The sequence below is a fragment of the Zonotrichia albicollis genome, chromosome 9, assembly GCF_047830755.1.
Source record: "Zonotrichia albicollis isolate bZonAlb1 chromosome 9, bZonAlb1.hap1, whole genome shotgun sequence".
In the NCBI taxonomy this organism is placed as follows: domain Eukaryota; kingdom Metazoa; phylum Chordata; class Aves; order Passeriformes; family Passerellidae; genus Zonotrichia; species Zonotrichia albicollis.
This window is the reverse complement of record NC_133827.1, coordinates 21,992,416-22,009,576: the sequence shown is the minus strand read 5'-3', so window position 1 is coordinate 22,009,576 and position 17,161 is coordinate 21,992,416. Positions and strand designations below refer to the sequence as shown.

General features: G+C 49.9%; 1 protein-coding gene across 1 annotated transcript; it reads left to right on the top strand.

Moving 5' to 3' along the window:
• Window positions 1-9,398: 9,398 nt before the first annotated feature.
• A4GNT (alpha-1,4-N-acetylglucosaminyltransferase) lies at window positions 9,399-16,578 on the top strand. The gene is made up of 4 exons (XM_005489611.2): window positions 9,399-9,531; window positions 12,828-13,039; window positions 13,721-14,170; window positions 15,471-16,578. Exons 2-4 carry the CDS (start codon window positions 12,923-12,925, stop codon window positions 16,080-16,082), a joined length of 1,179 nt encoding a protein of 392 aa, XP_005489668.1. The 5' UTR covers window positions 9,399-9,531; window positions 12,828-12,922; the 3' UTR covers window positions 16,083-16,578.
• The last annotated feature ends 583 nt before the right edge of the window (window positions 16,579-17,161 follow it).

The window sequence follows — 17,161 nt, the reverse complement described above, 5'->3', positions numbered from 1 at the left end:
ACATCTGTTAATTCTCATTTTCTTCAGCCTCACTAATAATTTCCCATGTGGCCCCATATCAAATGCTTTATTGAACTCCAGATAGATTAGATCTACCAAATTTCCCTTGTCTGGAAAACCAATTATCTTATCAAAGGAAGATGTCAGCACAGGCTGGCACAAACTGCTTTTGGTAAGCCTAGGTTGCGCTTTATCTCATTTTTCTCAGTGCTTTAATTAATGCTTCCTTCAGTATTTGTCCTGCTGTCCCATGTCTGACTACAAACGGGTTAACACATCCACAGCTGGATGTGCTTTTCATTCTCCTTATCTTTCTTATTTTCCAGTGATTCAGTGGGTTGTAGGGCATCAATCCATGCTGCTTGACCCACAAAGCTCATTAGAAAGCTCTGCTGTCCTCCCTGCACACCATGTGTCCCTTCTCCCTGAATTATGGACAACCAGGGAATGGCCTGGTCCTGGCAGTTCCCCCTTCTGCCTGCATTTACCTATTTCCCTAAAGAAGTTTTCCAAGGCTCCTGACTTCACCTCACACTGAAGATGCACCTTTCTGCTGTCATGACATTTTTATCCATCCCTGTCAGCTCTCTTTTCTGGAGATCATGGAATCCCAGGGTGGTTTGGGTTGAAAGGCACCTAAAATTCATCCAGTGCCACCCCCTGTCATGGCAGGGACACCTTCCACTGTCCCAGGTTGCTCCAAACCCCATCCAACCTGGCCTTGGGCACTTCCAGGGATCCAGGGGCAGCCACAGCTTCTCTGGGCAACCCGTGCCAGGGCCTCAGCACCTTCATTCTAAATAATTTCTTCATTTAATCTTCAATATCTGGAGCCAGACTGTTGCTCATTGGGAGGTCTTCCCCCATCTCTGATGTCATAGACACATAGGAATTAGTGAGGCCAAGCTCCCCATGAATTTTAGCCACCAAAATAAAATTTTAGGAGTTTTTTTAACAGATAAACACATGATATGACTGAAATGAAGGCAGTGTGGAAGTTGCTCCCTCACTTTGTCATGGCAGACCAAGGGTGTGCAGCTTAAATGATTCCATGTTATTCCAGGGCAAAATCTTGAATTCTGGATATGCTGAGATTTTTCTAGTGTGGCAGCAGAGCAGTTTGCCATCCCACCAGGGCCAGAAATTGAAATTTTCCCTACCATTTGGAGTAAATGTCCCCTCCAGCTATCAAGGGGTCCTTGCACTCATAGCCTGGAAGCTGAAGATGCTCGCAGAGATCCTCTTTGCTGCTCCTCATGCCTAAAAAAATCCCTGGAAAATGCAGCCTTCCCAGCAGTCTGCTAGTTTTGTTTTGGCAGATGCTCAAGCAAATGTTACTTTTTGGCATGGTGGGATCCCATCTTTTTGGAATCCATCTTCTTGGCGTCGTGTCAAAACGTGCTGACAGCTCGGCTGGGCCTCCTGGAAAAATCCTGGGCTGTTCCCATTTTGTATTTTACAACCCCACAGCAGCTCTTGGATCATGGGGAAGGAAAGGGAGGTCAGGATGGAGCCTGATGGAGCCAGGAAGGGGGTTTGGGGGGATGGAGGGTGAAGAAGGACTCTGCTTCTCCCACAAACCCTTCTGGGGTGGCAGGGGACACCAGGCCACCCCTCCTGCCTTTACTCCACTTCCCAGGCTCCAGATTTCTGGAGGAAAGCCATCAATCCCAGCCCATCCACTTGTTCTCCAGATTTCATTTCCAAGGGCACCATTCCTGGTCAGTTGTTTCACCTCCTCTGCTCTTTGCAGCATTTTATGGCCAGGGAAGGGGCCCAGGCGCAGGGAAAGCTCCAGCTCTGAGGCTCAGGATGCACACGGTGGCCATGGGGACAAACTGGTGTGACAAAGGGCTTGGAGCAAACAGCAGTGCTCCATCCCATCCTCATTCCCTGAGCTCTGCTCTCCTTCCCTTCCTCTGCACACAAGCAGAGAGCAGCAGGCTCTGAGCACAGGCAGAGCTCCAAGGAACCAGAACAAACCTCACACAGCACGAGTCATGTGCCCCAAACTAAATTTGCCTGAAAAAAAAACCAGCCTGAGAGTGTTTTACACCAACTTATAATGACTTTCTTTCTGTTCTGGTTATTGCTGTTGTTCTGCTTAATACCTTCCTCACTTAAAAACCCCCTGAACATGACCCCGTGGCAGCCACGACACAAATATCATTTGCTTGGATTATTCCTGAGGTGGTTCCTGTGCTGGAGGCAGTAAGTGCTTACAATCACTCAGTACATAATGGAGAAATTCATTCCAATAATAACAATAATAACAGCATTTATTATTTTTGAAATATGACTCTGATGAATTCATGAATATAGAAAGCTGTTATTGCTGGCTGCTGATGGAACTGAGCAGGATTTTCTGATGGAATTTTTTTGGAGATTTCTAATGCTGTTGCTCCAGATGTGCATCCATCACCTCTCAGTATCTGACTCCTGGCCCCACTGGGTGTTTGGAGCACAGGGAGGACAGATCAACCTGGGGCACCTCACCCTGCTCAGGGCACTGTGCTGACAGTATCCCACAAAATCCACAGATGATTTGGGTGGGAAGGGACCTTAAAGCCCATCCAGTCCTATCCCCTGCCATGGGCAGGGACACTTCCCACTATCCCAGGTTGCTCCAAGCTCCATCCAGCCTGGCCTTGGACACTGCCAGGAGCAGCCACAGCTTCTCTGGACACCTTGTGCCAGGGCCTCAGCATCTTCACAGGGATGAATTTCTTCTTAAAATCTGGTATTTACTATTATTTATAAATGTTTGTTATAACAAACCCTTTCTTATAGGCAAAACAACCAATAATTTTGAGCTATTGTCTCCCTGGAGTTTCTCTTTGCTAGCTCTGTGGGGTCCAGTAAAACCAGGCTTTGCTCTGGCCCACCCTGCCCACAAGCAGAAACCCTACACATGTCTGATGAGCTCAGCTTGGAGGGTTTCTTTGCCTTGCAGGGACTTCAGGATTGGCACAATCCAGATCTCAGGGGCTCAAATATAATCTGCAGCAGGTAAAGTGGCAGTTTGCACTGCCCTGCTCAGGGGAAACAGATCTGTTTCTAATGGGAGGAGGAAATAAAAGTGGCTTTGCCTCATGAGGCTGCCCAGCCTAATGGTGCTGCACTCTGATTTAGCAGCACAGAAAGCCCTGGTGCTGCAGAGGAGGATTGAGGAGCACCCCTGGCTGACCCAATTCCCTTTGCTCTGGAGGTGGGGAGAGAGCTGAACGGGCAAAAGTGAGACAGTTTGTGGGTTGAGATAATGACAGTTCAATAGGGGAAGTAAAAGCTGTGCACAAGCAAACAAACCCAAGGAATTAATTCCATGAATGAGGAAGTGTAACCGTGTTCACAGGGGTCTGAGGGTGAGGGAAGAGATGAGGATCTGACGCCATGTTTCAGAAGGCATGATTTATTATTTTATGATATATATATTACATTAAAACTATACTAAAAGAATAGAAGAAAGGATTTCATCAGAAGGCTGGCTAAGAATAGAAAAAGAAAGAATGAATAACAAAGGCTTGTGGCTCAGAGTCTCTGTCCGAGCAAGCTGGGCTGTGATTGGCCATTAATTAGAAACAACCAACATGAGACCAATCACAGATGCACCTGTTGCACTCCACAGCAGCAGATAATCAATGTTTACATTTCATTTCTGATGCCTCTCAGCTTCTCAGGAGGAAAAACCCTAAGGAAAGGATTTTTCAGAAAATATCATGGCTACAAGGAGATGCTCAGCCATTCCCAGGAAAGCCAGGCTCCATCCTACAGACAGGTGACTGGGGAAGGGAAATGCTACCACTCCAAGAATCTCTTTCCTCCTCCTTCTTCCCCAGCTGTGTGTGGCAAACACAGCCCCATCCCAGCTCCACTGAGCGAAATCAGCTCTACCCCAGCCGAACCCAGCACAAAGACATTGCTTTACAACTGGCTGTAATTTGGCACAGATCAGCTCCTTGCACTCCTTCCTCTGATATTTTTCCCTCTGTGCATTCCTGGCCCTGCCTCCCTGTGAATTGACTGCCAAGGTCTCCTCTGGGAGATGTAACCATGGGTCTGTTTAGATGAGTTTCTCTCCTTCTGTGTTCATCTGCATGTAAGCTCTAAGTGCTTTATTGTTTTCCAAGCACAGCTATTGATTTTTGGGAAAATAACTAAGAAAACATTAATTTATAACTTCCCTGGTGCTCAAAGGGAGCAAATTACTTTTCTACCATATCAACATAAGTCTAAAAAATGACACATGCTTTCAAAAAATACCCAAAGGTACAAATGCCAGGAGTTAAGAGCAGTGAGGAGGATGGAAAACCAGAGAGGGTGTGTGGAGGGAGGTCCTCAATGACCAATCTATGATTATGGAATTCCACAATGGTTTGGGTGGGAAGGGACCTTAAAGCTCATCCATTCTCACCCCCTGCCATGGGCAGGGATACTTCCACTATCCCAGGCTGCTCCAAGCCCTGTCCAAGCTGGCCTTGGACATTTCCAGGGATGGAGCTGCCACAGCTTCTCTGGGCACCCTGTGCCAGAGCCTCACAACCCTCACACAGAGGAATTCTTTTCCAATATCCCACCTAACATTGCCCTCTGGCAGTTAAAGCCATTCCCCTTGTCCTGTCACTCCAGACCCTTGGAAATATTCTCTCTCCATGTTTCCTGACAGCTCCTTCAGGCACTGGAAGGCCACAATGAGGTCACCTGTGACCCTTCTTTTTGCCAGGCTGAACAATCCCAAACTGCCCAGCCTTTCCCCATGGGAGAGGTGCTCCTGGAAGTCCATCAGGATGTTTACATGGGGTGTGCAAGGAGAGGTTGAGGGAGATGCTCCGACAGCAGAGGAAAAGGGAATCTGGTCACTGTCTCTCCCTGTTTAAGAGTTCCTTGTTAAAGCTGAGGCAGGCTGCTTTGGGTGCTTTGGGTGATGCCAAGAGGGTGTACAGAAATTAAGTGTTATTATATCATGGTATATATGTTGTATATATTGTATATGGTATATATATTATATCATGGTGTATATATATATATATATATATATATATATATATATATATATATTATAATATTGATTTATTTCATGGTGAATGGCAATGTCTAGATGGGATTCTTGCCTTCAGGTCCTGACTCCTCTTTTGAATCATCTTTTTGAATGGTGCTTCTGCCCAATCCAGGCCCAGCAAATACCACAGATCCAGCCCAGGGAGAGCAGGATCCTGGAGAGCAGACCCCAAGCAGCCACACCAGTGCTCCCCTGCTCTGGGAGGAGAAGCTGTGGGTGCCCCTGGATCCCTACAAGTGTCCAAGGCCAGCCTGGACAGGGCTTGGAGCACCCTGGGACAGTGGGAGTGTCCCTGCCATGTCAGGGTGTGGAATGGGATGGGCTTTATGGTCCTTCCCACCCAAAGCATTACATGGTCCTGTGATCCATGTCCCAGTGAACCCAGCCTGAGCAGGCAGACCAAAGGTGTTGGGACACTTTCCCCATGACTCTGGTGATTCTCCTGTGGTGTTTGAGGCCCAGAGGCTGGTCTGAGTGTGAGGGAAGGGAAGGGAAGGGAAGGGAAGGGAAGGGAAGGGAAGGGAAGGGAAGGGAAGGGAAGGGAAGGGAAGGGAAGGGAAGGGAAGGGAAGGGAAGGGAAGGGAAGGGAAGGGAAGGGAAGGGAAGGGAAGGGAAGGGAAGGCCTGACTTTGTTGCAGTCACATCCCTGGGAGCTGGGGCCTCCTCCTGCTCATGTTGACACTGAGGGGTGATTTCAGCCTCCCCTGGCCCTGCCACCCAGCCCCTGGAGGTGCAGGAGGTCCAGGCATAGGTCTGCCTCCAGACTCTTGTTTTCTGTGGAAAACAGGCTCCCATAGAGGGCAATGCAGAGCAGCAGCAGCAGCATTTTAGCTGCTCCCTGTGGTTAGTGTTAGTGTGTGTTAAGCACCCAGCACTCAGCCCAAGCACCAGCTGTGACCCTGTCTCTTGTCTCCTCAGCAGATTTGGGGACCCAAATTCCCACTCTGGGCTGGCAGGGCACCATTGAGGCCATGGCAGTGGCACCTGGAGCAGGGAATGGGCAGAGCCTTGGTGGGATGCTCAGCCTGCAGCATCCAGGGGGTACAAAGAGATTGGCCTCAGCTCATCTGGAATTAAGGAGCAGGATGAGGCTGCTCCAGGCTGTAAGTTTCTGCTGGAGTGATCTCCATGGAAAAATCTCCTCCTAAATCTGTGGCAAGAGTCTCAGTAGGGCATTAGGGAAATGGAGAGAACTGGGGCAGGATGGGGAAGTTTCCGTTGTAGGAGTGTCGGTGGGTAGGCTGGTGGGGATAGATGGAGATGAGAGATCTCTGAAGCCAGGTCAGGAACTTGGGGTTTATTGCAAAGGGCCTGGGTGCAGGGCCCTGCTGGGATTTGGGGTTTATTGCAAAGGGCCTGGGTGCAGGGCCCTGCTGGGATTTGGGGTTTATTGCAAAGGGCCTGGGTGCAAGGCCCTGCTGGGATTTGGGGTTTATTGCAAAGGGCCTGGGTACAGGGCCCTGCTGGGAGCTGCCAGGCACAGCTCAGAGCAGGCCCAAGAGAAGAGAGGGGGAGAGAGGATGAGAGGGGAAGAGAGTAAAGGAGTAAAAAAGGTAAGAGAGTGAGGTTCCCGTTACAATACAATAAATCTTCTTCTGTGTTGAATATTCTAATTTTCACTAACCAATCTAGTACAAGATACAAATCCTATAGCATTTCCATACAGCCTATAAGAATCATTACATTACCATACTGTGTTGCATTTTAAACCCTAAAAACTCCTCTTTGGGCCCCTTCTGCCAAGCTGGCAGTCTGCTCTGACCCTTGGAGCTGTCTGCAAGCAGAGGGTGTTGTTCTATCAAAAGGGGATTACCTTCAGCTGGCCACACCGTTGTTTTCCAGTTGTTCTGTACCTAAGGTATCTCAAAGCTTGCTTTCATTTCAATCTCGCTTATAGTTTCCATATTCTCAAAATCTTTTGCCAGACAATCATATTTATAAGGCTTTCCTCTTTCATCTTCCCCAACATTCCATGTTATGGATAAGATAAAAACTGGGCTGGAACTTTTAATATCAGCTGCTATTTCTGTCCTGGTGGTGCTGCACCCTCCAGGCTCAGCAGACACTTCCCAGTGCCCTGGGAAGGGAGGGAGGAATGGACCACCATGAGCCTTCATCATAGGCTCATGTAGGTTGGAGGGCACCCTGGAGATCATCCATCTCCAATGCCAGGGATCTGCTGGATGGGCACATAGATGTGTTCACCCCCACCATTGGAGCTGTGTGCTGGCCCCCCCAGTTCCCTGCAGGTCACCTGCAAGGATGGGCCCGTGGGTGTTTGCCCAAGGGGAGGGTTCCTCACCCAGGGGTGTGCCTGCACACTGGGCTCCTCACCCACGTCATTGCCCTGGGGATGGTTCTCACAACCGGAGCCCTCCCGGCATTATTACCCGGGCTCTTATCAGCTGACTAGCCCTGGGTATCTCGGCTGCCTTTCCCGTGGGCGCTGTTTGCCCTCCCATCCTCCTCCAGCCCTCCCAGAGGGAATCACGTACCCAGAGCAGGATCTCTGCACCCTGCCTGGGGCTGAGGGGCTGCCCCGAGCAAACCAGAGCCCCTGGGATGTTGGTGGCTGATTTTGAAAAGCTGGCTGACTTTTTGGTGCCATCACAGGCTGCGGGAGGGGATGCACTGAGCAGGTTTTGGTGGTTTCTGAGCACTGCTAGTGGAGAGAGGTGGGGATTTGGGTGGAAAATGGATGGAAAATGGGTGCAGCACGTGGTGATGCCAGCGCTCGTTGGCTGGACAAATCTTCCAACTCTCCTAGTTTTTCTGGATATGCAGCTTGGCCAAAAATAGGAAAAGAAAGGAAAAGGATGAGGAGGAGAGAAGAACCTGCAAAGAACCTGATTGCTATTGGTGGCTGGAGCCAGGGGTCACATCTCCCCTGGATGCTGTGGTGTCTCACATGGGCTCTGGTTCAGGGAGATGCACTGGGCAGTATTCTTGGATGCCACAGCTCCACCTGTCCTTACAAATGTCCCAGCACAGACTGGAGTTCACAGCCCTCACACTCCAGAGCCAGGAAAGCTCTGAGGGAATCTCTCCAGTCTGAGGTGGGTCACCCAATCCTGCTCCTGCCCCCTCAAGGCATCCTGCTGGAGATGAGCAGAGGCTCTGAGAGATTGGGAACCTCCCCACCTTCCTGGGCAGGATGTGCTGGGTTATTTGGGAGGTGTTTGTGTAGAAAGCCCTGTTGTTGCTGTTGCAATGTGTTTGCAAGGGCTAGTCCATAGTGTGCACCAGCCAGCCTGCTTCTAAGTTTGTTATCAAAGCCTGAATAATTCTACAAAGCTACTGAAACATAAATTGTGCTAAATTAAGAAAGAAGAGGCTGAGAAACCAAAGACCAAGACCACAAGAACTAGATAATAGCAGGCTGTAAAACCCCTAGACTGTAACCAATCACATACTGTGGGAAATGCAGGCAGAAAATGAGTGAACAAGACAAAGACACCAATCAAGAAATGTGTACTTAGTCATTTGTACAATCTATAAATATGTGTGTAAGGTAAACAATAGACAGCTTCTGCTTAATCATATTGGCTAGTTGTTCAAGAGTCCTGAATCTCCTGTGTCAACTGTCATATTTTCTGGAAAAATCCCTTCACCAAGATTTGTTCTCCTGGGAAGCTGAGAAGCCTCAGAGAAAAATAAAAACAATAACTGTCTGATTGCTTCTTCTGTGTTTTGCGGCTTTGGAATGTGGTTTGGAGATTGTTTATCCAACATGTGAATTGTTTTAACTTAATGACCAATCACTGTCCAGGTATGTCGGAAGGAGTCACAGGTTTTTCATTAGTATCTTGTTAATCCTTCTGTAAGTATCCTTTCTCTATGCTTTAGTACAGTTTAGTATAACATTCTAAGAATAGAATGGAATGGAATAGAATAGAATAGAATAGAATAGAATAGAATAGAATAGAATAGAATAGAATAGAATAGAATAGAATAGAATAGAATAATAAATTAGCCTTCTAAGAACATGGAGTCAGATTCATCATTTCCTTCCTGCCACGGGAGACCCCAAAAACACCACACTCCTGCATGTTTCCTCCTTTGGAAGTATGCAGAGCACCAACCCCACACAGCAAAGTTCTTCCTTGCCCTAGAACACCCTCCCTAGGTGTGGATCTGGACACAAAGAGAAAAGGTTGAAGGTGCTGCAAGCCACCCCCAAAAGGAGCCTTTTCCCAGTCCCACCCCTGCTTTGTGACGCTGGCAGAGCAGGGGACTCACCTTTGGCCACGGGAGCACCTGGCACTGCCCACTGCTGGGAGAGCACAGCCCCAGCTGAGCCTTATCTGGGCACCCCAGAATACAAACAGCAGAGCCATGAGGCTGCTGCGAGCCCTGCCAGGGCAGCACACGGCCGGGAGACAGCGCAGCTCCTCGGGCTCTCCAGTGCCTCTGGATCCCTCCCAGCACGGCTCCCCAGCACCCTGCACGCCTCACCTGCTCCTGGCAGCCCTCAGGTGAGTTTGGCTCTGTCCCTGAACCTGTAGAATGGGGAATGGGGAGGCAGGTGTGGCACAGGGCAGTGAGAAGCCCCTTCCTTTGCTCAGGTCAGATGCATTAATTAATCTGCTGTGAACGCCACACGTTCCTCACTCGGGTTTTCCATCAGGAATCACTTTCCTGGTGTTAAATGTGATAAGCTGGGGTTGGCCTGTGTGCATGTGCATTGTAGCTTGATTGCAGCTGTAATTTCCTCAGAGACTCAAAATTCAACAGTGTGTGTTCACCAGACTCTGTCTGTGTGGAAATCGGGGACTGGCCTGGGGTTATTCCCAGAATCGGGGTGGGTGCATCCCAAAGGCAAATCCCACTGGCTCTCAGGGGAAAGCTACAGAGAGAGGAGAGGTCTCTGCTTTGAATCCCGAGGGATTCCAGGAGCTGTGAGGATGCGGATTCAGTGGCACTGGGGTTTGGCAGGGCACTGCGAGATGTGCACTATTTGTCCGTGGTGCTCGAACTGCAGTTTGTGATGCAGCTCTCGCTTTGGAGAGCCTAAAACTGAAATGAGAAAACTGAAATGGGCTCGAGGGCTGGGCAAACTGTGATCTGCAGATGTTGAGATTATTTATTTATTTATTTATTTATTTAATTATTAAAAATCCTTTCTGGCAAATGGGGAGTTTTAGCCCTTGTTCAAACTGAGCTGCTCAAGCTGCGTCCCTGCAGGGCTGGTCATGCCCCATGGGCTGTCCTGGGCTCATCCCTTTGCACACCACAGGGACTCCAGGGGTGTGATGTGCAGGGGGTGTAGGGCCAGGACCCAGCAGCATCACTGCCCCTCTTCGGTGCCAAAATCCCACTGTTTTCCCAGAGCCTATGTCTCACAGGCCACCTTGGGTAGTTATCACAGGCATCTGTAGTAATCTCCCTTGTAGTCTCCCAGCTATCCTCATGCTGCACTTGAAACACGGAAATTGCCCCAAGAAAAGAAATCTCTTTACAAGATGGGCCATCAAGGCAGCAGCCGCAGCCCGGAATCATCCCACTCAGCAGGGTAATCTATTCAATGGCCGGGATTTATTTTTAACATTCAGCTCCGCAGTCCTTTTAACTCGAGCAGGGAAGGGAACATTTTGATAACAGCAGCCTCCAGGTCAAATGTGATGAGAATTCATAACTCGCCACACAGGGGTTTTGGAAAACCAACCAAGCAAAACAATTTCCCGGAATGAGCCGATGAAGATGCGTGTTTCTCTTCACAATGTCATGCACAGAGCACGGAGGTGTTGGAGTGGCTCCTCATTCTCTCCCCACAATTTGCAAATAAAATGCCTCCCGGGCTGTTTTAAATCTGAAGGACGATTGCGAGCACGGCTTTGCTGGGCTGTTCATAAAGACCTGAGACATCGGATCTGGCGGCCATCAAAGGAGAAATATGAATCCAGTAATGGGAATGTCCTCGTGGTCCCAACTCTAATCAAAGCAAAGCCAGGGGTTTCTGCTTCAGGAGAGTGGCATCGAGATTTAAAAAGGAACAGAGGGGCTCCAGTCCCTGGTCAGCACTGGAGCAGCAACAGGGATGATTTACAGGGGCACGGAGTGGCAGGACAGGGGAAATGGCTTTAACTGACAGAGGTTAGATGGGATACTGGGAAGGAATTCCTTCCTGTGAGGATGATGAGGCCCTGGCACAGGGTGCCCAGAGCAGCTGTGTCTGCCTCTGGATCCCTGGAAGTGTCCAAGGCCAGCTTGGATGGGGCTTGGAGCAACCTGGGGTAGTGGGAGGTGTCCCTGTCTGAAGGGTACAGGAGCATCACTGAGTGTCCCCCAGGAGTGGGGGGATTGGAAGGATCCCCCAGGATCCTGGATCCCCCAGGTTAGATTGGAAGGATCCCCCTGAGCTGTCCTGGCCATGGAGTCCAAGGGGTCTGAACTCCAGTGGCAGGGGGTTGGAACAAAATGAGCTCATCCTGCACTTGAAAAATGGAAACAACCCAAACTACTCTGGGCTGGGAAAAAACCAACAACCAGAAGCCTAAAAATCTGTCCAAGCCAAGACTGTGACAGAGCTTCCAGGGAGCAATGTTTTCTTTCTGTTTTCTTTTCAAACAACCAGAGTAAATTGACTGCACCTGAGGACAAGGCACAGGTGGGAAAGGTGGGAGGAAATGCGGAGATTGAGCACTGTAGTTTATTTTAATGTCAGTGCTGGTGTCTCCTGAGCCCTGTGGGGCTGGGCTGGGCTGGACATGTGTGTTCCACCTGAGCCCCACGGGGCTGCCTTATCTACAAGCTCGGGAACGTGGCCCTTCCAAACCGCGGATATTTGCTCTCCATTCCCTTCTTCCGCTCAAATTCCATATCTGCAGGGAGGCCCCTGCGGCTGCCACTCACAGCAGAGTGCAGGGACAACGAGAGAAACTGGGAATGGATTGGAAAAATTAACATTAATTATGGAATCCCAGAAAGGTTTGGGCTGGAGGGGAACTTAAAGCCCATCCAGCACCACCATTGCCATGTGCAGGGATACCTTCCACTAACCCAGATTGTTCCAACCTGGCCTTGAGAACTCCCAGGGATCCAGGGGCAGCCACAGCTTCCCTGGGCAACCTGTGCCAGGGTCTCTCCACCCTCACACCCAAGAATTTCTTCCCAAACTCCTGTGCTGTCCTGGGAACCTAGGATGTGATGAGAAACCCTGTGCAGCTGGAATGGAAAACAACAAAATCTGTTATTCAGCATGGGAAGCAGCACTGATGGGAACAGTCACTGCTTTAATATTTAATTTGATGAGATCCAGCTCTGAGAAATGGATCAGGAGCTGCCACAGCTCCAAGCACAAGTTCAGCACTGGCAGGGAATTTCCATGGGGTTTGCTCCACTCTAGACTTATCTGTATGCTGGAAGGGTGACATGGAATGAGGCTCATTAATTATCCCAGCACACAGAGCTGTGTTTCCTGCCATTCCCTTCAATCAATCAAGCTCTGGGCACTTTCAGGGCCTCTTGGACATTGGGTTGTCATTCCAGCCATGTCCCCTCCGCTGGACCCTGGCTCCTGGTCCCTGCAGGGCCACTCACGTGCAGCCAGGTGTCATTTCAGGAGGGAATTTCCTTGTGTCACCAGACAGTGCAGTGCAGATCCCATTCCATCCTGCCTCTTACCAGCAGGAACTCCCCATGGCTGTATGGCCTCGTGTGCTGCTGGGATTGGGAAGGGGAGCTGTGCCAGGCACAAGGTGGGTCTCACCAAACACGTCCCTTCTTTGTCCTTTTGGGTCTCACTAAACACGGCCCTTCTTTGTCCTTTTAGGTGGAGCCCACACCTTTGCTGGGACTGAGGCTGAGCCAGCAGCAGAGCTGGTTTTCCCCTGTGCAGCATCCTGGTACCTCCCGAAATCCTTTTGCATGCTCCAGAAGGTTTGGGTGTCCTCACCAGGGAGCTGGGCTTTGCAGGAGTCCAACAGTCACCGCCAAGGCAAGAAAAGGTGCTGGAAATGTAGATTTGTCAGGACTATAATCCAGGTAGGTCATAATTCCTTCCTTGTATGAAACCATCTGCTTTCTACCCTCATCTGCTTCTCTCTGGTCCATCACAAGATTCCATCCCTGCAGGACACAAGTCCCCCACATCCCTCATGGCTGAAGTGTCAGCAGAAGGGATGGATTGGGAAAAAGCCTTTGGAATGATGATGTTTTAGCTTTGGGTGACAGACCCCAAACTGAAATCACAGCCTTTCCCCTGTGACACCTCCTTGGGCACCTAATTCCATGGGCACATTTGGCTCCACATATTCCCTGGGACAAACATGTGTTGGAATGGCACTGCAGTGCTTGGGAGCAGTTTCCCACACCAGTCTGCCCCAGGGATGCTCTTGGGGCTCCTTGCCTTGCCATGCTGACCCTTCCCACCCACTCTCCCTGGGTCCTTCCCTCTCTGCCGAGCCCATGCCTGCACCATGGGACACAGCTGCCCATCCCTTCTCCAAGACCTCTCCTGGTTCCCCCTGCCTCGCTGATGGGAACAGATGGGACTCCAGATCTTCATCCTGGGGGGAAGAGCCCTCTGTACCCATAGAGGGGTTGTCACCAGGCTTGTCACCAAGCTGCCTTCACCTTTCACTGTCCAAAGCCACATTCCTCCATTTCCCAGTCCTGCTGAGCAATAACTGGCTCCTCCTTTTGCTGTTCCTTGTCTCTCCTTAGCACCCATGTCGGAGGCACGCCCCCAAACGCTCCAGGAAAGAAAGAATGTTGAGGAAAATCCAGATATGCCTCTGTTTCTGCTTTGTCTCGGGCATTTTGTACGAGATCTCCCTCTTGTCCAGCTGCGTCTTCTCCTACTTGCCCATGGCCCAGCAGTACCTGACGCCTGAGCAGGTGCTGAACCTTGGCAAAAGCATCATTTTCCTGGAGACCACGGAGCGCCTGGAGCCACCGCCACTGGTGTCGTGCTCCGTGGAATCTGCTGCCCGCATCTACCAGGACAGGCCCATCATCCTCTTCATGAGGGGGCTCAACAACGAGACAGCCCTGGACATGAACACCAGCTACGCAGCCTTCTCCCTCTTGTCTTCCATGAAGAATGTCTTCCTTTTCCCTCTCCAGATGGAAACTGTCTTCCAGGAGACCCCCCTGCTCCAGTGGTACAACCAGGTGAGTGTTTAAAAAAGTGGAAAACTCTTTAGTTATAACTAGGGGTGGGGAAAGGTTTTAAAAGGAATGAGGAATCCAGGACTGTGTGAAATTAGTGACTTTCATTGTTTTGGTTGGGAACAGATTCATTTTGGCCGCGTTCTGCTGTGTATTCATCTCTCTGTTTATGGCATACGTGATTGGCCTTATCTGGAGAATCGGATTTTTGGCAAAGGAAACATCAGTAAAAATAGATTGCAGACGTGTTTTGAGAAAACAGCCTTAATAATCTTCCCCAACAGAAGCTGGTTGAACAAAATGTGCTGCCTGAGCACTTGATAGAGCTGCCTCACTCTGACAAAGCCCACAGGAGATAAGAGATAGGGGAGAGATTTCAGGTTCTATAGCAGCAACATGCAAAGCCAAGGTGGGATCTAGTGAGCCCCACCCTGGAAAAAGTTCCCCAGGCAAACTTCCCACAAGTAGCTTTGGTCAAACTTCTTGGGCAGGGCGGGCAGATTTTCTCCAAAGTCTTTCTTATCCTGAGAAAAAATTACTCCAAATGCCAACAAACGCCAATGAAAAGCCTCCAGCCTGGTTCAAAGAGCTGGGAGGGAACTGGGAGTGTGCTAAGTGGGTTGTGTCCCTCTGAAATAGAAGGGAATGACTCATGGTGGCATTGAGTTAACACTGTAGGTGCCATCAAACCACCTGGGAAATGTTCCTGCATTGCTAGTGCTAACAAAGCACTGTTCTGCTCTCGCAGACATCTTTTATGGAAAATCCTTTCCTTAGGATTTTTCCTCCCAAGAAGCTGAGAGGCCTCAGGAAGAAAATGTAAATAATGGTTATCTGCTGCTGTGGAATGCAACAGGTGCATCTGTGATTGGTCTCATGTTGTTTTTTTCTAATTAATGTCCAATCACAAGTGAGCGGGCTCAGACAGAGAGTCTGAGCCACAAGCCTTTGTTATCATTCCTTCTTATTCTATTCTTAGCTAGCCTTCTGATGAAATCCTTTCTTCTATTCGTTTAGTATAGTTTTAATGTAATATATATCATAAAATAATAAATCAAGCCTTCTGAAACATGGAGTCAGATCCTCATCTCTTCCCTCATCCTAAGACCCCTGTGAACACGGTCACACTCTTCTCCTTATCTTATCACAGTAAATCCAATGGCTGGAGGCAGCCAGGGCTGTCAGTGCCATTTGCAGCCATGAGGGTTTGCGCTGAGGGTTTATGGTGCTATTTGCAGCCCCGTGGATGGCTTGGATCCATTCCTTGCCTGAGGCATCACGTCTCACTTTTCCCATTCTGCAGGTGGTCCCGGAGCAGGAGAAGAACTGGGTGCACGTCAGCTCTGACGCCAGCAGACTGGCGCTCATCTGGAAGTACGGGGGCATCTACATGGACACGGATGTGATCTCCATCCGGCCCATTCCCCAGCAGAGCTTCCTGGCCGCGCAGAAGTCGCGCTTCTCCAGCAACGGCATCTTCGGCTTCCCCGCCCGCCACAAGTTCATCTGGGACTGCATGGAGAACTTCGTCCTCAAGTACAACGGCAACATCTGGGGCAACCAGGGCCCCTTCTTGATGACCAGGATGCTCAAAACGCTCTGCAACCTGACGGATTTCCAAGGCACCGAGGACCACAGCTGCCAGAACATCTCCTTCCTCAACCCGCAGCGTTTCTACCCCATCCCCTACCCAGCCTGGAGCCGGTACTACCAGGTGTGGGATAAAAGCCCAAATTTCACCCACTCCTACGCGCTGCACCTGTGGAACTTCATGAACCGCAACCGCAAGGTTGTGGTGGCCGGCAGCAACACCCTGGCTGAGAATCTCTACAAAACCTACTGCCCCAGCACCTATGAGGACCTGATCCAAAATGCCAAGCACAGGGATCTCCCAGAGCCTGAGGAGGCTGAGTGACATGGAGCAAGGATGAGAGAGGTGATCCTTCCAGCCAAACACAATCCCCACTAGGTCGGTATCCAGGTTTGTAGGAGAAAGAAGGAACTTTACATGACCACTGTTCCTATTCCCTTGGGATGCTGAGGATGGTGGTGGGTATGCGTCAGACGTAGCCTCCAAGGACTCCTTTGCCTCAGTGCTGTTTCCTGATAGGTGCTCATGCACCAAACCTTCCCAAATCTGACAGACTTTGAGCCTGTTCACAAGCTTCTCCAAGGGAAAACTCCTAAAGAGGGGGATGGCCTCCCAGGAGAAATGTTGTCTCTGCTCCTCTTGGAACTAGCAGCAGCTTCCCACGTCAGAAAAGTTGGAAGCACAACAGACTTTGGACTGGAGCCTCGGGGGCAAAAGAGGAGAAACCCAAACCAGCGTCTTTCCCTGGTGTTTTCCTCACATGGACTTTACACCCTACGTTTTTGAGAGGGACTTTCAGAATTAAAATAAAAGAGTTCATAAACCACCATTCCTCTGAGCTCACTTCTCCCTGAAAAATGAGTCACATTTTCCAAAGGTTTGTGCTCCCACACTCTTACTTTATGTTTTGCCAGGAAGTGGCTGCTCTGCCCCATCCTCCCAGGTCAATCCTGGCTGTAGAAGCTGTGCCTGGAAAGGGGATGCTGAGACACCAAGGAAGGATAGGGATGGTCCTCCAGGATCCCAAATGCCTCTTAAATAAATTCCAATGGATATGAGGTGGTCACCCATGTCCAGCTGTGGAAAAATCCCATTTAATCCCAACAGGGCTCCCAGTGAGCAATTCCCTTCAGATACTCTCTTTCCCAGGAGAATGCCAATCCACCCAATTCCCTGAAGAGAAGCCCAGCTTGCAGATCTCTGCTGAGTCTCCCTGAACAGCTGGTTTTAACTCAGGAGCAGAAAGGTGGGGATCTGTCCCCGTCATCCAATGTTTGCCATGTGCACAATGCTATCTCCTGCAAACACAACAGCTGCTGAGCCGGCTGCAGCTCAGAATTTGGGGTTCAGCAGGAGAAGGGAGCCCTCTGCACACAGGGTTTGTGTGCTCCTGTGTTTGGGCA